Source organism: Nyctibius grandis, chromosome Z (assembly GCF_013368605.1).
Source record: "Nyctibius grandis isolate bNycGra1 chromosome Z, bNycGra1.pri, whole genome shotgun sequence".
Lineage (NCBI taxonomy): Eukaryota > Metazoa > Chordata > Aves > Nyctibiiformes > Nyctibiidae > Nyctibius > Nyctibius grandis.
The window spans coordinates 20557622-20581828 of record NC_090695.1 but is presented as its reverse complement, the minus strand read 5'-3'; the positions used below and the strand labels follow the sequence as shown (position 1 = coordinate 20581828).

The window sequence follows — 24207 nt, the reverse complement described above, 5'->3', positions numbered from 1 at the left end:
GAAGGGTTTAGAGTACTCAACACACCTTTGCAAAAAGCAAATTTAGCTGCTTCCCTGATCCATGGTATCCGCCCTGGGAGAGGAAGAGTTTAACCTGTTCTTGGACCTGTTCCTCATCCAAATGCCAGCAGTTTTCATCATCTATGCTAGCACCCGCTGTTGGATCAGGAGCACCTACAAATAGCAAGAAAAGAAATCATGATGTTCTATATAAAGAAGAGGGGTTCATGGGTCCAGGGGAGAAGACTACTGCAGAGGTTTTTGGATCTGTGTTTTGTCCTGTTTTGGATGTATTGGCTTTGTTCTAAACTTTCCTTTAATTAGACTTATATTTCTCCTCAGAATCACAGAATGCCAGGGAATGGAAGGGACCTCGAAAGATCATCTAGTCCAATCCCCCTGCCGGGGCAGGATTGCCTAGACCATATCACACAGGAACGCGTCCAGGCGGGTTTTGAATGTCTCCAGAGAAGGAGACTCCACAACCTCTCTGGGCAGCCCGTTCCAGTGTTCGGTCACCCTCACCGTAAAGAAGTTTTTCCTCATATTTAACTGGAACCTCCTGTGTTCCAGCTTGCACCCATTGCCCCTTGTCCTGTCAAGGGATGTCATTAAGAGCCTGGCTCCATCCTCATGACACTTGCCCTTTACATATTTATAAACATTAATGAGGTCACCCCTCAGTCTCCTCTTCTCTAAGCTAAAGAGACCCAGCTCCCTCAGCCTCTCCTCATAAGGGAGATGTTCCACTCCCTTAATCATCTTCGTGGCTCTGCGCTGGACTCTCTCTAGCAGTTCCCTGTCCTTCTTGAACTGAGGGACCCAGAACTGGACACAATACTCCAGATGCGGCCTCACCAGGGCAGAGTAGAGGGGGAGGAGAACCTCTCTCGACCTGCTGACCACACCCCTTCTAATACACCCCAGGATGCCATTGGCCTTCTTGGCCACAAGGGCACACTGCTGGCTCATGGTCATCCTGTTGTCCACTAGTCTTAAGCACTTAAAAATTACAGCCTAAGAAAAGGTATTTAAATAAGTAATATTTTATAACAAAACACTAAAATCAAGATGAGTTTTTTTCCTCCCATCTCAGCAGTTATACTAGAATACTTTTACAAGGAAAATTAAGACTTTGCACAGTATTTCTACAACCATGATGTTAAACCCACTCTCCGCAAAACACCTGTGTAATTCCTGCACCTTCAGCAGCCTTGCTCAGGTTTAAGTGACTGCTAGTGATTGCTGCTATTGATGAACGTGAGGAAAATCATCACCTCAGTGCCTCTGAGCTGTGATGGCTCTGCAAAGCCAAACAAAGAGTAAAAAAAAATCCCCAAACAAATCCAAAATCTTAAAGCACTAAAGGCATTTCCATCATAAATAAAGAGTCACAGCTGCAGAAGACTCTGGTGCTTCCAAAGGAACATTTTTACATAGGCAATGTCATCAGCACAGAGTCAATTCAAGAGCAACTCTGTGCCAATTAGCCTAGTGTGAACTGAAGTAACTAGACTTACAGCAGGCAGTGCTTTGGCCACAGGCTGCTCTAACTCAAATTTTGCAGTTGAGATCAGTGATTTTCCACTGACGGCCTCTTCTAAAGGCTGACAAAATTAACTAAAACAAGTTCTTGCACCATCTAGCAATCTACATTTTTCTGAAGAATCCTGCACCTCCCCTGGATATTTTTTAAAAGGTATTCAAACTGAAAAGGCTGAAAAGCACTTATCTAGACTGTCAGTGAAACAACTCAAGCCAGCGCATCACCATATCAGATATAAGGTATTTTAAGCATGCCCAAGACTCAAGTTAACTTGACATTTTGATTTTGGCCTTGTCACAACTGTGTAATCTCTATCTCCATTAGGTTTTCAGAAGATGTTAGAAATCGAATCACATTACACAATCTATCGCTTTTAAATCTGAGCCCATGTTATCTCTGTAGCCAAAAAAAAAAGGATACTGGCAGGGAAGGAAAATTACATAGTTGGATTTGTAAAAATTTGTTTTTTCTAAGAAGTCCTGAGAACTTAAAAAGTAAAGATAGCTACAACTCTTCAGATATATAGGAATTAAACATTGATTCTATTGATTCAAGTCTTCATTTCACAATTGCAGCTCTGCCATGTAGGTGAAGCTTTTAAGCAGTCACAGGAAACTACGCTGCACTGCTGTGTGTATATACACACACACATATTTAGATTAATAAGAAATTGTGTCTTTGAAGATGTGAATGAACTCTCCTGCCTTCCACAGGAACCATAACAGTGTCTCAGAAGACAGGAATCAAGCCTGAGACAGTACAAAAAAACAAGGAATGAAAAACCTCCTCCTCTGTGAGTGCTTCCACCTTTAGTATCTTAGTTTTAAGCAGTTTTCAATTCAGTCAGCTACATGAAACACATACTGATAAGTCTTCAGTTGCAAAAAAACAAGATTAAAAGGGAAACCAAGCCACACCAGAACAAGCACTGCAGCTGTTGCACAGACCCAGGTTTGCAGCATCACCTTGCAAATAGTTTAAATATTTCATTGCTCTAAAACACAGAGAAAAGACCTGTGAAAAGTAACTATATAAAAGCACCAATATACAAAATACACTTATATTTATCCCTCACTTCAATGGAGATATATCTTTATGGCTATCTTGGTATGGCTACTTTTAAATTGAATTAAAAATAGCCCAACATTCCTCAGCTCAGCTTCCCTATTTAGGGAAGAAAACAAAATTCCTTCCATAACTGTTTACATTTTATGAGAAGCGCAGTAGTCAGTTTGTGCTAGAAGGTTAAATTTCAACACAGCTACTACAGATTCTTTAACAACAGGGTTCGTCTACAGGAACAAGGGCACCCACTGCCCTGGGCCAGCAGCACTGCCCCCACCAAGGCCTCTTCTCACAGCACAATCCCAAATATACCTTCCCCAGGGGCTCAGCATCGCTATACTTACACCAGCATTATTTTCATGCCAGCAGGCTAGAAGACTAAAACCTGAAGACACCAAGCCGGGGGGTCTGAGCTCTACAATGCTGTTCAGCACAGTACTACAGATACACTGGACTCAGCCATTTTTCCTTACAAGATCTCATACACACTACACTCAGTATGATCAAAATCCTTAATTGGGATGCATAAAGAAATTTCAGTATACGTGTAACCAGCACCAGCTACAGTTGTAATTCACTGATCTTTCAACACCATTGGCAGTCTTCAGCAATAGCCATGGACTAACAACGCATGGAGACAGCGTGTCCGATCAGGCATGACTCCAAACCACCTTCCCACCACAGCAGCAGCCAGGCATCCTACTGGTGCCACTGGGGAAGCCTCAGCTTCCACTGCCCACATCGCTCTTGTTTTGGAGTTGAGACGTAACAATCTCCATGTCTCTCAACCAGGCACTCTTCAAGATCACTACGTTCACTCGCTTAGTGTCAGGTGACTAGCCTGTTTCCTCTCCCACTCAAACACAGATTACTCTTGGGCAACAGACAGGACTTCTACACTGCCACTTCTCTTTTGAAGACATAGGACCAGGTTGACAGATGGACAAGAAACCATCTGAACAACCAAAAGGAGGGAGCTGCCTTAGGAGCTGCTGCAAGATGAAGCCCTAGCAATAGCCAGCAGGAAGGCTCAGGCTTAACACCAGGCAGAGCTGAAGCTTCAACCCAGAGGTGGTGGCTTTGGTCGAGGTGCAGTGCGGCCCCAAAAGTGCACCATGAGGTTTCAGCAGATGGACAGTTTGGCTGTGGAGAGGAGCACGGGCAGCCTGGAATTTAATTGCTGCAGCACAGCTTGGTACCAAGACCAAATCCCATTCCCCACTTGTAAACTGGGGATAAGTATTACTTATGTGCTTTAGAGGGGTGTCATAAGGATAAATTAGTTCACATTTGAACTATGAAAGTGAACAGTACTGTATAATTATACTAGATATTAAAACCCGTAATTAAACTGTGTCAGTTTATAGACACTAACATATTAATCTCCCTCCCTCCAACCTTTTTTTTTTTTTTTTAAACTTCTGTCATGACTGGTCTTTGAAATAGGTCTTCCATCAGGAACTTACAGTTAAATACAATAAATAAAGTATTTATACTCAGTATATAGATACAGACATACATATTTACTTATGCTCTTTTACTATAATTACTAAATTGCAACCTTAGCAATCAAAGCAGGAATATTGTGTACAACTGTCTAACACTGAACATCCAAATAAAATTTGAAAACAGGGTAACAGCCTTTTATATTTACGGTCAGAGCAGGTTACATGTTAAATATAATCAACTTCCAAGTTCCAAGAAGCAGAAGCATTTAAAAAAAATAAACACTTTGATCATTTACATAGCAATTTTAAGAGCAACTGCTTTCACAATGAGCAACCACATTCAAGAACTGGTGGTGTATATCAAGAACTTAACCTTGAAAAGTAAGCAGAGGCAAAGCAAGTCAATACTAAAATAGGCTAAGAATTGCCTATATTGCAAACTACTCAGGTGCAGATCAACAGTGAAATTTGGTTAAAACAACAGAAAGCAGTCTTTAATGCAAACTGCTTCCCTGACCCTTATTTCTGAAGTATCACAAGAATAGTCTTCAAATGAAACCATGCCAAATTACTCACTCATAGACATACTGAAACTTTTTTAAACTCCATTTTATAAAAATCTTACATACAAATGAACTGTAGATCAGTTAAATTTTATTAAATGTCATCCCATGGCAGCATTAAGGAGAAGAAGATACGGAAAAATTATTATAAATAAGAAGCATGACTTACTGAGTGCTATGCAAAGACTGAATGATCCCAGCTAGAAACCAACACTGCTGTACGCTGATTCACAACAGAACAGTAATTGATTTTATAAACTTAGTGTGCTCAGAACTATTCTAAACAATAATTACATAAAACCAAAGATCATAAAATTAATGATTCAAAAATATTATTATGCCTTTGATTCCCCAAATGATTCAAAGTTTAGACATAAGTCACTTTATCTTGTACTTAATTTCAGAACTCTTGGGTGGAATATAACACTTGTTCAGCAGCCCACAGCATCAAAGAAAAACAGCAACTGGTGTGAAGCAGCCAGTGCTAACAACAGAAAATATGAAGACAGGACAGGCTACGCTAAGTTGCTGAGGAAAGTTAGTAAATCCTCAACAACTTTTTAACTTCCACAAAATTCTTTCCCTTCTCTCTGCACATGCATAAACTTACCTGCTGACAGTATCTAACCTCTCCTGCTAGAATCCAGGTGTGACAAACATTACACAGCAGTAAGTTTCAAAGTCTACTTGTGTGTGGTAGATAAAAGAACTTCCTTAACAGTACAGACTAGCATGCACTATTTTCATTTATTTTTACCTTCCATGTCTCAAAACAAAATCTCACTATTTATTTTCTGTATAACAAGTTTTATTTTAACGTTTAATATATCTGAAAAAACTTTCCTAAAAATACAAATTTCATAAATTATTTTTTTCATGTTATTTTGCAGCTATCAATTTTTCATTTTATTTTACATCTTACTACTTATTTACTTCAACTTGAGTTTCTGAAATTTCTCTAATTTTGGCTAATCTTGTTACTTCCTTCCCAAATCTGGCTCACTAAACAATTCTCATAACAAGCACTGGAACCTCACTTTCATCCTTCTTGAAGGGAAATTCACCTGCCATTTCCTACATTTTTCTTTTGCAACTACTTTCTCAGTCAACTTTGCCAGTTTAAGCAGGGCCATACAAAAGTCTGCATTTATGAAGTAACGTATCTTCTTTAACATTAACCGTTCTCTTTTCGAGTAGATCGGCAATACGTTGTATTCTGTTGTTCAGCTCTATCCTACCCTACAATTTTCTACTAAAATCCCCATAAATTCAGTTAAATACACTAAGTTCATTATTAACACATATTCACCTGTACCTCCAGATTGACCTTTGAAACTTACAGTATATAGGAACAGCACCAGATACTCTGAAATTTTCTTTTAAAGCTTTTTTTTGATAGATGTTTCCTTTTTGAATGCCTCCACCGGCACTCCTATTATACGTTACAGATTAACGTTTGCAGAGGATGTACCTAGATCTGCCTGGACAAATACAGAAACAATCACCCAGGTATCTCTGCTTCTGAGAAGACAAATGTACTTAAACTGTTTTCTCCCAGGTCCTCCCTCTTAAATTTTAGTTCATCTGCATGTGGTTTTGTACTGGTGAGTGACTCATATTGTGAGTCAAATAATTGGAGAATGGGAGAAAGTCTGAAAAAATCCACATAATTCTGCTAAGAGTAGAGATTGCAACAGCAACACTAAACAGGAAAGAAACAGTACAGCTTAAAACGTAAAAATGAAATTGGTTTGCTAGGCTGTCCCTATACCAATAAAAGGCAGACCCTTTTTCACTATGCACATAGTAACAAATCAATGCTAATACGAGACTAATATGCAAAGAGACATTCCCTTCCCCCAGTCTTGCAGTTACTTTCCTGTTTCCACTCAAATTCTCAGGAACATAGTTTGAACTTCCAACCAGTTTAAGTGAAAGTTTCATACCTAAGAAGAGACAGATCCAAGATAACAAACCCAGCTGATAATCCATCATCCTGACTGTTCTCTTCCTAGCCTTACACACCTGCCAGCTTTCTCTGCTACAACACTACAAAAATTAACAGGGAAGAAAAAAAGTCTCAGCTAAGCAGGATACAAATCCAGCTTCCTGAGTCAGCATCCCCAAACTGAAATACAATGTGAAGCCACAGTTACGCAGCACAGACATCAGGGTATCAGTATGAATACCTACAGCTGTCTTCAGTACAGAAGATTAGACCCCCCAGATCTCCAGTTTTGAAATCATAAGGAACATGTACAGCTGTAGCAGTGTCACATCAGAAAAACAGAACACAACGAACCTTCCCAAATGTAAGAGGCACTCTCGTGCTCTAAAAACATGCAAAACTCTCTTCTAATGTAATCACCGCCAAGTGGAAATTAGCATGGCAGATACAGAAGAGGATTCCCAATAAATCACTCTGCTCTCCTGAAGGTAGTGAATAGACAACACTTTCCTGTGCTTCTAACAGCATCCCCTTATTTTTCCCTGCAGTGAGGCTAGTCATGAAGCAAGAAAGGATACTGCATCATTTGCATCTACCAAGGAACTCAAAGGGATTTGTTTTTTCAAATCCCATATCATCAGCGCAAGTCACTTCACTAGTTCCCCCAGTAACCTCCTCCACAAGAAAGGTGGCCAAAGCCTGTCATTGAATGCTGCATAAGACAGAATTTTGAGCAAATGAACAATTATCCCATGCACCTTTAGTGAAAGGATATTACTGCGGAGTTGTTCTACTTCCCTATAGCCAGCTCATAAGCAAGTCAACAAGACTGCTGTAGTCAGAGCTCTGCAGAGTCCTGGATCATTCTTATGTACAAATAAATAGCATTCAAGAGCTGATTTCTTTTGCCTATCGCTGGAAATATATGAAAACTAGAACTAGTTTCTAGCCACCACGAGAGGAAAAAATTTTTTTTAATTAAAGTTTTATATAAAACAACTCTGAAATTAAAACACCTCTAGATGGCATTGAAAAGCATTTCCTCATCCAACTCCAGATTCAGGATTTTGCTTTGATCGAAGCTGTTTCTGGTGTTTCTGTGCCAGGTCTCCTCTTACTTTTCATAAGCAAGTTTTTGTAGGCTTTTCCTCGTACTTACCTGTGCCTTCAGCAGTGTTCAATATAATTCCTCTTCAAACACTAGTTTAGTGAACTTAAATTGCTCAAAGCAGGGCAGGTCTACAAGACAGTTTCGTATTACAAACTGAACATCTGCAGCACAGGAGATATGACAGAGTGAATGGTGATCTTACGTTCACCAGCCTATGCTATTAGAACCAGAGAGATTTCTTGTGGTTATTTTTCATGGATTTCTTTTGGCTAACTTTATTATCTTTAATTTAAGGAATTTGATTAAAGATCAAAAATAACAGAATTACAGTATGAATCCCAGAAGAACGCTTACTTGCTACATAAGAGGAAGTTACTTTTTCCTTAAAAGAATCCTGTATTTTTTTAACATTGTAAACATAATAAAAAAAAATCAGACCATATTTGTATGGGAGTCAGAGGAAAAGCAGGAAGCTATAAATCCTCTTTTGTAACCCAGCTTTCTTTGGTAATAGCAGTTTATTTTCTTATGCTGCCTGGATTTTCTACTTCAGTTTTCGGTATTTTATTAAGAAATATCAACAGTCAATAAAGACATACTGCAATCTAATTTACCAGGAAAACAGCAATATGTGTAAGAAACATTTTCCTTTTGTGGATATTGTTAAACTACTCAAATTCACTGTGGAATTTCATAATTGATCATCAACTTAGTTTTTTTGTTTCCTATTCTTTTTGCTATTTGGGCCATGATATAAACATCAAATATCTCTCTTCTAAAAAGACTTTAAATACTAATGAGTAATGAGATATTTTGACAATAAGAAAATAGCTGATAAAGACCAACATGCCTATGATTAGTATAATTACAGACTTAATATTGATCAAGTTTAAGCACTCTCTGCAACAGCTTGTTGTTTTTCTTACATTAGTGGTAGTATGGCTAATACAGCCATATATAGCCATCATCTGTCCTTCCTTTCCCCCCCCTCCCTTCCCCTTTTTTAATCACGCTTGCCTGTTTGAATCTTCTGTGTCACTCTCATACTCACCATAATTCTTCCTTCCCCTTAATTCCTTATGTTTGGGGTACTACCAGCTCTCATGCAATACAAGCCTTCAGCTTACGTCTGAGCATCTTCCTCTATTGGTTAATGCCCTGCATCTGCTTTAGCTTCCCTTTCTTTTCACTGTCACCAGGCAGCTCTGCCAATCACCTTCTCATTATTTTCCATAACAACTAGAGCAACTGCCTTGCCTCTGGCCACATCCCCATAACCCCAAAGTCAAAAAAAAGCACTGCTCCTGAAATTCACCTTCTTGCAGCACCGCCTGCCTGGGCTTGCCAAGGTCACCGGACTCTAAGGAGAGGGGCTAGGCTGCAGATGAGTCCTGTTACTGGAAAGATTCCCTTCTTTTGTTCTGCCTACACTGTATCTAACACACATGGGTTTTTCTTTATTTAATATTAAGCAACTTGGTTGTGTTTGTATTGCAAATTCTTTGGAATAGTGCTCATCCCCCTTAAATATCTAATGCACAAGAACTGTTCCTGTTAATGAACAAACACAAGCAAACAAGATATTTTTAGATATTTAGATAATTTATTCTTCCCCTCTAAGCTGCCCTTATGCTTACAGCTCTGGTCACCTTAGAGGACATTTCTAACAGATTACCTTACAGGAACACAGGACTCTAATAAACTAGCAGGATCACCTCAAACCCACAATTATCCACTTTCAGTTCAGTAGGGTCCATAGAAAAGCCACCTCAGAAGCCTCAAGTCACACCCAGCACCCTTTAACAAACATAAGATGTTCAGTACAAGAAACTGAGAGATATTAAAACCATGTGCAGCAGTAAGAGAAGGAAATATCAAGACCTTTGCTGATGCTGTAGGCTGCTGCAACACTTAACAGGAAAAACACACTGCAATACAGGTTTTATATTTCTCTTGACTTCATACAGAAACCAAGTTGCAAAGGATAAAAAAAGTATGTTTAATGAATTGAAAAAAACCAGTAAGACCTACTTGCTTTTATGCTTTGCCATTAAAACAAAATTACACAATCAAAATGTCAGAAGATTAGTTCAAAAAGACCAAAACAAAAAGACGCCATTGGTAAGTTGGTGAGAGAGTTCCTTTAAGCAATGTGGCTATACAAAGAACACCACTACTCAATTTTTCATAGCTGGAAAACACAAGTGTGAAGCAGATCAGGCCACATTTTAACAGCGCTGGAGACATCAAGCTTATTGCTTATGAATTCTTCTCCCTTCCAAAAAAGCATTGCTTTCTAAACATCTTAAAGCAGAGGTTCAGTAACAGAATCCTCTTTAGTAAACACCATAGTATCACAGAATAATTCAGGCTGGAAGGGACATCAGCAGGTCACAGTCCTGAATGCCGCAAAAAAGCTCAAAACCAAAGAGGCAATGAAGCAAAAGGAAGAACAAGTATCAAACTCACCATGGACTTGATTGATTTCTGAATTCTGAGAAAGAATTTCATCTGCTAATTTTTGAGCAGTTGGCAAAACTTCCGTGTGGTGCACTGTGATCAAATACTGTACAAATTTTTGTAGTTGGTCTCTGTTCATTTGAAAGAGTGTCTCTGAAATGGGAAGATGCAGTTTGACCTGATCTGGCTTGCGGATCCGGTATAAAGAGAGTGCCACAACGTGAGCACAGTAAAATATGTCCTTGTTTCCACAGCTACAGGTCACTGAGGTAATCTTGCAACGATCAAAGCTGATAGCTACATTGCAAACAGTTTCTGGCTCCGATTGCATTGCAGGCTCTGTCACTGTGCCACTCAAGTGGAAACCTGTGCAGGATAAAAAAAGATAACTTAATCATGGAAATAAAATACTCTATCTCATTATCAAGAACCTGTCGTTAATAAAGTAAAAGTCATCATCTATTTCTGAGAAACTATGTACCTTAAAGAACTTGCTTTAATTACAAACATGATTAAACCTCTCTGTTGTACGTATCCTCTCTATGTCCAATAAAATCAAAAGAGGGGTAAAAAGCTAGTTTACAAGCCCTCTTTGCCATTCCATCACAACATTCATAAGAGGTTGATAGTAAGAAAAACATTTATTCAGTAAATGATAGCTGCAGAAGAAGAGCTGCATCCGATTAAGACCAATGTGAAACTCCCAGCATCTCAGCAAGCTAGAAGCAATTTTCCAAACCCCCCCACCAGGGAGCCTGCAGCATCTACCAGCAAATTTAACCATTCTCTCAAGAAGTCAGAGGGAAGTAGTGCACTCTAGTGGCACGAACCCAGGTCCTAGTCCCAACTCTGCCACTGACTCACTGCCACAGGTCACTTAGCCTCTTTGCTTTCACCTCTCCCACCACTGAGCTCATGTTAAAGCTCACCTTCACCCAAGTGATGAAGCAGGACAGCTATTGTGTAGCTGTTTGGAGATGGAAACTGCTGCAGTTACCAATACGTAGGATCTCAGATTCATAATATTGAATGAGACAAGCGTGCACTGTTCCACAAGTTTGCATTATGGTCCTGTTTTCCATTCAGCATAATAAAGCCCAAGGGAAAAGAGCTAGGTTTTCTTGTATTGTAGGAAGGTAAGGTATACCACAAGAAAGCTGTTCGCTTCAGCAAAGATGCCACTAGTCGACACAGCACCCTGCTGAACCAAGGTCTCAGACTCCGAAGATCAGGCCTAAACCCAACTCTGTTTGCCCAACATGAAGGCCCAGGTTTGGCTCTCAATAGTTTATCACCGAATAGCAGGATTTGGAGGTTTCTTTTGGATTTTACATAAGCATGACATTGATTTTGGCTCAAGCATTAAGTCAGAGGCATAGATACAGCCAATACAAGTACATTTCATATGCCATACCAGTATTAAACTTAGAACAGACAGCGCATATAAAATCTGGGATGGACACTACAAGTAAGGTGAAATACATTAACTATTTATAATCGAAATAATATAAAACCACACTCCTTCAAAGTCCAAATTGATTTAGTATTCCTGAAATACTAGAAAAGTGTTTTGTAGGAAGCAATAACACATGAAAATTAGCGGGGGGAAAGAAAATATACATAGCTCTGGTCCAAAATGTTGTATCTCCAATTGTTTTAAAAAAGTTCAAGTTACAGTAAGCAAAGAGGAAAACCTCTCATTGTTTTCCATTTGTTTACACTGTACATTTCAGAGCAGGTAGTACAGTCAGCGTCACTGTTTGGATTACATTCAACTGCAGTACTCTTGATATTCTACCCTGAAGAAGGTCATATGCACACAGTAACCTCGACTTTGCAAGAGGATGTTTACCCATTAAAGTAGTTAAGAGTCGAGTCTGAAGAGGCAGTAAGCTGTAAAGTGCACAGAGGACAGATGAACAAGCCTAGGCGTACGTGGCATTCTTGCTCTTGTCTCTACTCAACACTTGCACAGAGAAGGGGAGTGGAATTACCCCTCAGATCATGAGCTCCTCCCTCTGCCTCTCCCTTTGGTTTTTAAGTAGTCACGGCACACTTCTCTCAGAAAGAGAGGTTTTGTTAAAACTTAGACAGCTCTATTTCAGGTTAATTCCCAGTAAGTGAAAGTCAGATTGGTGGTCCTAAAGAAACTGCATGGGAGATTTTTCTTTTTAGTATCACTTTCCCATGAAGCATACATAAAACTGTCTCTCACCTATGAGCTGAGGAAAAGGCTAACACTCTAACACTGAAAGGGCCTGATCCCACTCCTTCCTACTCTCAGTAAGCACCTGAACTCTCATTAATTCCAATAGAAAAAGGTCCAATGAAAGACTTTCATTAAACTGATTTTTTTTTTTTTAAAAAAAAAACCCGACCAGCTACTCCCAACAATATTATCACTTCTAATTTGTCGGTATGTAATTCAAGCATTCAAAAATGTTAAAACCTTCCTGGAAAGATGGATGTCTCCAGAAATATTTAGAGTTAAGAGCAGGCCTGCCTTTAAGTCCCTACACTGTTCAGACACAAACACAGCCCACGGCTCCCCCGCCCTCTCCACTGAGATTTTTTGAGAATTCATGTTACAAGCAGCAACATTCATAAACATGGATCCTGGTTTAAACAATGACAGCACCAATACAGTCAAGTTACCTAACCTACCCTTCTTAAATTACATGGGATTTAAACAAAAACATCAGCTGCCCTTGCAGGCTAAAATATAGCAGCTCTGTATTAACTATGCCGCAATGATGTATTACGTCTGGTCATTATGAAACACTATTTTCCTCCTCTTTTTCCTGTTTGTATTTTTAAAGAAAAGAAATTGTTGTTAGTAAATATGACCTTTAAAAAAGGTTTCATTCAACACACCAGAGAAAATTCAGGGAGTTTCAGCTCAAGAAGCCCTGGTAGGGCTGTTAAACTATAATTTAACCTACCAGACATCAAATGCCACCTTCTCCACTGCTCTCAACACCACATGGAGGGCTGTTCCCCTCCCACAGACATAGCCTTAATCTTTAACCTAATCATCTAATATTCTCCAAATGAATTATGAAAAGTTAGTAGCAGGTAAAAAAATTGACTCACTGTGCTTTGCTAGAAAGCTTTCACCATCAGTAATTTATAGCCTGCCAGGAAGAGAGATGTTACATGCTCCTGGACGAAGGCAAAAGGAATCACCTGCATGGGGACATGAAGATAATGACATTTCACTAACAGAAGAAGTCTCTTCAGCTAAAAGCTGCAAGCCCTCACACCAAATAGGTACCTCCCTTCAAAGGGAAAATCCCTCTTTTACTCAAAGTTAGACAAATTTTGCTGGAAATATTTATCCATTCCAAAAACCCCAAGAACACTGATGTTTCACTTTTAAACTGAAAACCTCATTCATTATTATCTAAAGACAACAAAAGAGCAGGCAGAAACACGTGTTCGCTACAGAAGCTATTTATAGAGTAGGCATCTTTCACCTCTTCCCTTCAGCCACTGCAATTCGAAGCGTTTTACTGTTTTCAAACCAGCACGTGACCAGTAATTCAAGCTCTGCTGGCATCTTCAATGCGCAGAGGCTGTGGATTCTGCAAAAACGCATTTAGAAAAGCAGCTGGAGCACTAAGACAACATATCAAATGAAGCTCTTCTACAAAGTGATTTTGCTTCTGTTGAACGCTCATCCCAAACACATCGCAAAAATTACTTAACAGCCAAAAAGACAGTGTTTTCAGCTGCCATACTTTTGGAAGGGGACTGTGCCGAAGTGCCAGCAGGAGAAAAGCATTAAGAAGTCAGTGAATTTTACAAAGAAATTTTTGCCAAAATCTGTTTGACAGTGTCCGATCCATTAACTAAAAACATTCTGACATTCTAATGCTGCCTGATAAATGAAAATTCACATTACTACAATGCAGTATTTGCCAGCGCGAAGTATATATGCTTGCCATAAAAAAAAAGTACTTTAGAATAAACCAAAAGAAACTGCAAACTGTAAGGCACTAAAGAGTAGAAATGACAGTGGCATGCAGAGAAGCAGCAGCAGGTCAGCTTTTAGTTACTCAAGTCAAAAACAAATTTTGAAATAGTTGGATTCACCAATCCAATGGGATCAGCAGCAAAGTTACTGCACTAAATAGGCATCATCAACAACATCTCACAAGCTTAATTCATTTCTACTGTCACCTGGTGTTACAAAGCACCTTCCTCAATATACTCAAGTCCAGAGGTGCATTTTAAAAAGATACAGACCAAAATGAAGAAAAACTATCAGAACAAGACAGTAAAATGCTGGGGGGGGGGGGGGGGGGGGGGGGGGGTGGATTGTGCTGAGATTATACGGTGTCATGGTTCAAGGAAAGAAAACAAGAATACAATACAACATTTAAATTAACTATAAATAGTAATTCAATCTAAAATTTTAGACCATTGGTTTCTTTGCTTTGAGTAATTTAGAATTCAAAATTCTAAGATGTTCCTGTAGATACAGGAAAAAAAAAGAAATTAAAGAAAAAAAACTCTCATTCAAGGGGAGCTGCATTCATTTGTGATTCAGTCAACAACAGAGGAAGCTTTTATGGTGTGAACTATCCGAAAAAAAAAATAAATTCTTTTTCAATAAATTTTTTAGCTGCCTATTCAAAAATACCAATAACATGACATCAAAACAAACACATTACCAGCTTAAAAAATAGCAGGCTATTCTTATGTGAACATACAATAATAGTGCTTTAACAACATGCATTAAACACAAAGCTGCTTGCATATATTAAAAATATACCTGTGCTGTCAAGAATTCCAGTGGTTAAAAAAGATAACTTTAAGTTCACACTTGCAATTGAAAACTTTGATTGAAATGCAACCATACATCACCACTGGGTATTTTTTATCCTTTACAGAAGATATAAAAATGTCAGAACTGGATTACAGAAATATCCTAAAGCTTAAACAGTGCTTTTGAATAGCTTTCTGCCATGTACCTTCTGAGAACACCATGCCTCATCCACTACACACACATTATCCTAAAATTCTGAAATATGCTATCAACTGTATTTGGAAAATGGACATGTTCCTTAATATTGATCCACTGACCCTTTTTCAAGTAGTTTACAAGAACCATATATATACACTCCTCATCAGGAGAACACATGAACTGTTTTACATTAACAGAAGAAGAGATCAGCAGATGAAGTTACTTAGAGAAAAAAAAATGGAAGAGCTTGTTCTGGGAGCTGGGGAGTCTTCAGCATGCAAGACCTATGCGGGTAACTTCCCCCTACATAACTTATGTTGAGAATCAGAATCATAACCTCTATGTTTAACAGTCATTTAAATTAACTTGCAGGCCTACTAGCTAAGATCTATTTACACTACTATATTACTTGGCAAACACATAATCACTGTGTAAATTGAAGAACACCTCTGCTTCATCTTGCCTACCAAACAACAAGAAATGCTTATGGAAAGTAGTTTCCAACTATGCCTATTAGCTGTTTTTTCATAACTTAGATCAGTGGTTGCATTTTTTTTCCCAAGACAAGCCAAAGTCTAAACCATGTTTACCTTATTCAAATTTTCTCTTTTAAGAAGCGGTTTTCTTTTAAGATGGCAAAGCAGTATCCTACATTCAGTTCTGTCTGAACTTTGGAACACACTAAAAACAGATCACCAACACACTTCGAAATTATTATGAAGCCAAAACTTTGCATGCCACCGCTCAGCCTGAAGCTAATGTTAACAGCCTATTTATAAACCAGAGAAAACATTGATTTAAAATGGAAAATACTTACCCATAGTATCTTAAACATGCCAGTACAAAAGTAAAATGAGGAGTGGAAAAAAAAAAAAAAAGATTAATTAACAAGAGCAGCACATAATATGATTACTGTATGTAATGAATGCAAAGGGTATAGAAGAGCTTATGTTTTGAGACCACAGCCACCTAAAATAAAACTGGCATTATCACTGCACCCAAACACAGAGGACCTGTCACAGACAACTGCCCGGATTCCACAATTCCATTGCATAGGGACAATAGTCAGGATTTGATATTTTGGGACTTTTGCAAGCAAGAGAGGGCGGAAGTAGCACTAAATAACTCCACACACACACTCCGCTGACAACTTGGAAGTTCACTACTGCTGGCACGTGTCCAAGAATGTGGATGCTGTAACAGCGACAGCACTAGTGACTTGAACAGCACGATCTAATGCAAATGGTGGATGAGCCAACTAGGAGAGGAGCGTTCCTGGATCTTGTTCTCTCTTAACAAGGAGGGTCTGGTTGAAGAGGTGAAGGTTGAGGGCAGCCTTGGTTGTAGTGACCATGAGATGGTGGAGTTCAGGATCTCATGTGGCAGGAACAGAATAGCTAGCAGAATCACAACCCTGGACTTCAGGAGGGCCAACTTTGGCCTTTTCAAGCAATTGCTAGGGGAAATCCCAGGGGACAGGGTACTAGAAGGTAAGGGGGCCCAAGATAGTTGGTTAGCATTCAAGGACTGCTTCTTCCGAGCTCAAGATCAGAGCATCCCAGCAGGCAGGAAGTCAAGGAAGGGTTCCAGGAGACCTGCATGGTTAAACAGGGAACTGCTGGGCAAACTCAAGTGGAAGAAGAGGGTGTACAGATCGTGGAAGGAGGGGCTGGCCACTTGGGAGGAATATAAGTCTGTTGTCAGAGGATGTAGGGAGGCAACTAGGAAAGCTAAGGCCTCCTTGGAATTAAACCTTGCAAGAGAGGTCAAGGACAACAGAAAGGGCTTCTTCAAATACATTGCAGGTAAAACCAACACTAGAGGCAATGTAGGCCCACTGATGAATGAGGTGGGGGCCCTGGACAGAGGATAGAAAGAAGGCAGAGTTACTGAATGCCTTCTTTGCCTCTGTCTATACTGCTGGAGGCTGTCCTGAGGAGCCCTGGACCCCTGAGGCCCCAGAAGAAGTCAGGATACACGAGGAGTCTGTCTTGGTTAATGAGGGCTGGGTCAGGGACCAATTAAGCAATCTGGACATCCATAAATCCATGGGCCCTGATGGGATGCACCCGTGGGTGCTGAGGGAGCTGGTGGAAGTCATTGCTAGGCCACTCTCCATCATCTTTGCTAAGTCATGGGCAACGAGAGAGGTGCCTGAGGACTGGAGGAAAGCAAATGTCACTCCAGTCTTCAAAAAGGGCAAGAAGGAGGACTCGGGTAACTGTAGACCCGTCAGCCTCACCACCATCCCCGGAAAGGTAATGGAACAACTTGTCCTTGGTGCTGTCTCTAGCCACATCAAGGATAGGGGGATCATTAGGGGCAGTCAACATGGCTTCACCAAGGGGAAGTCATGCTTAACCAACTTGATAGACTTTTATGAGGACATAACCCAGTGGATAGGTGATGGTAAAGCTGTAGATGTGGTCTATCTCAATTTCAGTAAAGCGTTTGACACGGTCTCCCACAGCATCCTCGCAGCTAAACTGAGGAAGTGTGGTCTGGATGATCGGGTAGTGAGGTGGATGGTGAACTGGCTGAAGGAAAGAAGCCAGAGAGTGGTGGTCAATGGGACAGAGTCCAGTTGGAGGCCTGTGTCTATCGGAGTCCCTCAAGGGTCAGTACTGGGACCAGTACTATTCAATATATTCATTAATGACTTGGATGAGGGAATAGAGTGCACTGTCAGCAAGTTCGCTGATGACACAAAACTGGGAGGAGTGGCTGACACACCAGAAGGCTGCGCTGCCATTCAGAGAGAGCTGGACAGGTTGGAGAGTTGGGTGGGGAGAAATTTAATGAAATATAACAAGGGCAAGTGTAGAGTCCTGCATCCGGGCAAGAACAGTCCCATGTACCAGTACAAGTTGGGGACAGACCCGTTGGAGAGCAGCATAGGGGAAAGGGACCTGGGGGTCCTAGTGGACAGCAGGATGAGCATGAGCCAGCAATGTGCCCTTGTGTCCAAGAAGGCTAATGGCATCCTGGGGTGTGTTAGAAGGGGTGTGGTTAGCAGGTCAACTGTTAGTAGGGAACTGCTAGAGAGAGTCCAGCGCAGAGCCACGAAGATGATTAAGGGAGTGGAACATCTCCCTTATGAGGAGAGGCTGAGGGAGCTGGGTCTCTTTAGCTTGGAGAAGAGGAGACTGAGGGGGGACCTCATTAATGTTTATAAATATGTGAAGGGAAAGTGTCATGAGGATGGAGCCAGGCTCTTCTCAGTGACATCCCTTGACAGGACAAGGGGCAACGGGTGCAAGCTGGAACACAGGAGGTACCACTTTATGTGGAAAAACTTCCTTACAGTGAGGGTAACTGAACACTGGAACAGGCTGCCCAGAGAGGTTGTGGAGTCTCCTTCTCTGGAGACATTCAAAACCCGCCTGGACGCGTTCCTGTGTGATATGATCTAGGTAATCCTGCTCCGGCAGGGATATTGGACTAGATGATCTTTCGAGGTCCCTTCCAATCCCTAACGTTCTGTGATTATGTGATTTATTTTTCTCAACACTGTGAACTCAACAGTTGCTTTTTTAAAAAAAAATCTTCCAGGACTTCCTTCAGCAGCCCAAACCTTCAAGTCTGAGAACTGTTCAACTAATTACATTCATTAGACAAAGGCCTCCACTAACCCCTCAAGCCAAGCTTGATCACATCTCTGCTGCTCAAAAGCAGCAGCTTATTACTGTGCTCCAAGCCGGGGACATGGATGACTGTGGATGAGATACATCCATCCAGACTACTCTGCCCTAAAGAGAAGGAAAGGCCGTTCAAACTGCAAATAACACAGCAAAATGCCTTCCCCTGCCCCACAGCCATATAAGAGCCAGACTGATTTAAGACAGATGCAGGCTGCAGCAGCTCATGCTCTCTGGAGGTGGAGGCATTGAACAAAACATGCACCCCATGAGGATGGCCTCAAGGGTCCCTTCAAGGTTTCACTGCTGTCCCTGTGGTTAAGCAACTTGCAACCCACCCCACAGGAACCCCATACAAACTACAGAATGACTTAACCCACCAGCACTGCTCACAGCCTCAGATCACATCTCTGCAAAACTTCAAAGCCGTCTGCACTCCAATCCATTTAATATCGATATAATCAACCCCATTTTACGTGTTTGTAGCATTAGCTTTTTGGGCAAAGCAAAAGCTGCAAAATCTTGGTGTAAATGAGAGATATGTTAAAAAAATGCCTCCAGACAGCAGTAATGTAGAACTCTAGCACTGTGATGCTCAAATTGTGATCTAGGATGCTAAGGCAAACCATGCTTATGGCTCACAAAGCAGAAGCAGAGCGGAAGCAGTCAAGTCTCTTCAATTAAAGGCTTAACACAAGTTCTGAGCATCTGCTAGAAGTGTGAATGCTGACTGACTCCTGTCAGGTCAAGAAGGCTAGCAATCCGTGGCTTCAGGCCACCCTCTATCAGGTATACAACCCCAGCCTTTTTGTTGGTTTTGGGGCGCTGTGGGGGGGTTTGTTCATCTGGTTTGTCTTTTTTTTTTTTTTTAAAGGGCATTAGTTTAAAACAAACTTTGCTCCTCTATGCTATGAGTTTAACAGCTGCTCTCTCAGTACAACGTATCATAAGAGCACCAGTAAACGAAGTAAAAAAGAAAGCTCAACGTGAGCCTGTAAATCCTGAAGCTGATAGGTAGAAAAGTACAGTTTACTGTGAGACTCCATCATACAGGACATTTATTTATATACATGACAATTTTTCTAATAATATACCCCACAGAAATCATGTGACAGCTATTAAAAAAATATTAAGAATGCCAAAGAAATCACAGGATCACAGAATCAATCAGGTTGGAAGAGACCTCTGGGATCATCGAATCCAACCATTGCCCTGACACCACCATGTCAACTAGACCATGGCACTAAGTGCCATGTCCAGTCTTTTCTTAAACACAGCCAGAGATGGTGACTCCACCACCTCCCTGGGCAGCCCATTCCAATGTCTAATAACCCTTTCTGAGAAGAAATTCTTCCTCATGTCCAACCTGAACCTCCCCTGGTGAAGCTTGAGGCTATGTCCTCCTGTCCTATCACTAGTTGCCTGGGAGAAGAGGCCGACTCCCACTTCACTACAACCTCCCTTCAGGTGACTGCAAGAAGGTCACCTCTGAGCCTCCTCTTCTCCAGGATAAACAACCCCAGCTCCCTCAGCCATTCCTCGTAGGTCAGACCCTCCAGACCCTTCACCAGCTTGGTCACCCTCCTCTGGACTCGCTCCAACACCTCAACATCCTTCTTGAAGTGCAGGGCCCAGAACTGGACACAGTATTCAAGGTGCGGCCTCACCAGTGCTGAGTACAGAGGGACGATCACTTCCCTAGACCGGCTGGCTACACTATTCCTAATAGAGACCAGGATGCCATTGGCCTTCTTGGCCACCTGGGCACACTGCTGGCTCCTGTTTAGCTGGCTGTCAATCAGCACCCCCAGGTCTCTTTCCACCTGTCTTGATTCTGTAAATCATAAGCTTTGCAGAATGTGGGCAAATTAACATTTTATGATTTATGATGCATGGAATATAGTAAGCCTCAAACTTCTGAGGGAGACTTAATAGGCTATCTGAGCTGAGGGAAACTGGACAGATCCATCATACAGCAGCTCATTGAAGCAAAAGTGTGAAGTGGGAGTCATCAAAACCACACTGGTGCTGAAGACAAACCGGAAGTACATTCAAAACAAAGGGTAAGGAAAAAAAGGGTAATTAATACTCAAGAAAGTTGCTAGAAGTGGAGCTACTCCATAATAATTGAGTTTTAACTAACCACACTGCCTAGACCATCCAGCTAATGTACATTAAAGTGTTTACAGGTGAATTATAATAGAATATAAATGCAGGGCAGCATCAGGCTCAAGTTTACACTCAGCCATAACAAAGGCTGGAAACAAGAGGTTAAGAAACATTACTAATCTACATTTAAATTTTGATAAACAAATCTTCACTCTGCTGATGAACTTCACAGGCCCTTGTTTTTTTGCAAAGGGCACAGATTGAGAGAGCAGGATCTGCAAGGATCCGCATTCCAAGAACATGCTGGGGGTGCCCAAGAACAAGGACTGATTACAACCAGTTTTCAGAGGATTGGTGCAAAGACATTTGTTGTTAGCTTTTGAGGAGGAATTTGCTCTACTATGGTGAGCAGAAACTGACATTCCTCCTGCAAGAAGCAGGCAGCAGAGATCCATCCCACAGCCCAGGCTATCTCCCAAGGTGACAGAATTTCAGCTTTTACTGCTACTTAGTTTTTGCATCACATTTGTGGGGAGAAATTATGCTTACTAGCTACAGTACAAGTATAAATATCACAAATGGGAAAGTGACTGCAAATGAGGAAGAGCAACAAAACCAAACAAACTCAGATTAAAATCTCCTGCTTTCACTAAAATATCCTTAAAGCAATATAACAAGAAATAGGCTGCTCTCACATTCATGAAAGTAAATATTTAGAGACTATCAGTTGTTTTAAGTAACTTAGAAGATGCCTTGCCTTGCCTGTCAAACAGATATAATATTGCCATTTTTTAAAGTTACTGTTTATATTCTTATTGGTAAGAGAAGAAATTCTCTGTATTACATGTCTACAGTTAAAGGCTTACCTTCAACTAAGAATCACCTGTCTGCACCAAAAGGAAGCAACAGAAATTAAATCATCTGAGACTGAACAAAACCTCCAGCAAGACCTGCTCATTTTTAAGGGAGGGAAAGAAGGAGGACCCAGTCTAACCGAACTTTTTGCTGTTGTTTTGAAATCTCCCTCTGTCAGTCCAACGACATCTCTGCTCTTTTCACACTCTTTATTGCTGCTATCACATGTCCTTTGCTTATGTCCTTTGCTTATGTCACACAGGCTGTATCAGCTTCACTTTATCATCTTAAGTTACAGTTCATCTTCAACTTAATTTGTACAGTGCCTCTGTAAGGCTCCAACATAGCTCAGCTTTTACAAATAAGGCAGGATTAGCAGCAGTTGTCTACACAGCTTTTCAAAGACAAACTGAATTCAACTAACATAGGCCACAGAATAGCACAGAGCTTCATCAGAAGATGGGTGAAAAGCAAGAAGGAAAAACCTTTAAAAATTACATCCTGCTTGACTCATAACACTGCTTTATCATCAGGAAAAACTGCTTTCATCCTCTTGATAAGGGCTTGATCAAACTCCCCCAGTATTTTTTTAACAGGAAGTGGATAACATCCTAAAAAGGAAGACAACAGCAATCACTGATATAAGCTTGGGAAGAGATTCTAAAAGATTAGAAAATGACTACTTCCTGAAAAGAACGTGTCTGGATTTCCACAGCCATACTTACAGTTTGGGAAAACCCAGCACAGGATATCTGAAACACAGGCATCCTGCAGTAAAAGGTATTTAGATCATTCCAACAACACAAAACATTTAACTGATTAAGTAATTTAAGATTGGACTCAAACAGTTCAAGTTTAAGCTATGCAAAAGTGCAAGCCAATATAATTTTGAAACTAAACTGACCTTCCATCAGGAAATGTTATACTTTGCCTAAAAGAGGAAACTGCCACTCCCATCTCCATTACTAGTTGTGGAATAAATCATTTTCTTTTGTTTAAAAAGGGGAGAAAAAAAAGAAGAGATCAATGCTGCACTTGTGCCAAATGAAAAATGGCATTAAAACTCCCAGAAAGTAAGGGGAACCCTTTCTTTATGGCCATGATTCTATTCTTCCTCTTGTATACTAAATATTCACAAAGACTTAATTCTTAGCATTTACAAAATGGTTTTATTGCTTTAATTTTTTTAAGAAATGTTTGTGCATTACTGCAAGAGTCAAAATGTTCACTGAACTCCTGTTTCATTCATAATCAAAGTGGAAGTAAAAAGAGAAAATGAGGTTTTTAAGTGTAGAAACAACAGCCACTACGTAGGGCTTTTGGAGGGGCCCAGTCAATTCTGGACAGTAAATTTTACAAGATAAATGTTTTCAGCAATTTCCTCTGGTCACCAGAGCATTATAAGGGATTCCAGCAAAAATAATGAAGTACGATGTAGTATTTCCTGACAAGGCAGCAGAGAGAAAAAACCCACTGAAACCACAGTGTTGAAAGAGTTCCAGGATGAAAGTCTAAAAAACCACTAACATCCCAAGTGAGTCACCCTTGCATGGCTGAAGCCAACATCAGGGGAAGCATCTTTTCCCTAGCTGTCCAGGGCCAGCTGCAGTGGAGCTCCAAATGCAGACTGGAATACCAAGAAACTATTGTAATAACAATAAAAGTGTTAAAAAAAAAAAAAATGCAGAGGTCACTTATACATCAGAATATCCTTGATAACACTGGCACACAGCCTAAACCCATCCAAGTGGACATACTGTATGAAATGAGGTTCCTGTGGTTCACAGTTTTTCCATACTGTTGCTAGGCTAGATCCTAACTCACATCTCGCTGTTCCAATTATTACTCGATGAAATCATATCAATATACAGTAGTTGTGGCTAGGGCACCCTAGGGAGCCTGATGTACATTCTTCTACTGACCAAGCCAATGCCAGCACATGCAGAGCACATGGCTGCTCTTCAAACAATGCAGGCAAGATTTATATGCAATTTTCTTAAAGAGGTAATTTAGGAGCCTACCCCTCCTCTAAAGCCACGCGCTAATTCTCCTGGAGTGAGCAAGGCATACCATTTTTCCTTGCCAGAGCCAAGAAATTCTTAGGAATATTGACCTCTAACCTGAAGCACCCTGAATTTTACCAAGCTACAGTTATTCTGACTGTTAATCAAATTCTAGAGAGTATGTTAGTACATAAAATGTTATCCAAGCCTCTATTAACATGCATAGGGTTGAACAATAAATTGGAACATGAGATTTCTCTTTTTTTTTTTTAAATACATGCCTCACACCCACAAAATCAAAACTTTCCAGACAACAACACAGAGATAGTGAAAAGTTTGGAAAGGAGGGGAGAAGAAGGAAAAAACAGAACTGCACAATCAAGGAAGCAAAACTTCCAGGATAAATTAAAGAAAACAAACAAACTAAGGAAGGAGGACAAATCATACAGCTAAGCACAATCTATTTTGTCATTTAGATTTATTAAGCAAGTA

At 40.4% G+C, this 24207-nt stretch overlaps 1 protein-coding gene across 1 annotated transcript in view; it reads right to left on the bottom strand.

Moving 5' to 3' along the window:
* Positions 1-24207, bottom strand: part of ZSWIM6 (zinc finger SWIM-type containing 6) — a 118682-nt gene that overhangs the window by 40462 nt on the left and 54013 nt on the right. Inside the window, exons 2-3 of the mRNA XM_068422483.1 lie at positions 10151-10507; positions 26-174 (exon numbers count right to left, since the gene is read on the bottom strand). Of these exons, the coding sequence (XP_068278584.1) occupies positions 26-174; positions 10151-10507 (506 nt within the window). The remainder of the gene's footprint in view (positions 1-25; positions 175-10150; positions 10508-24207) is intronic.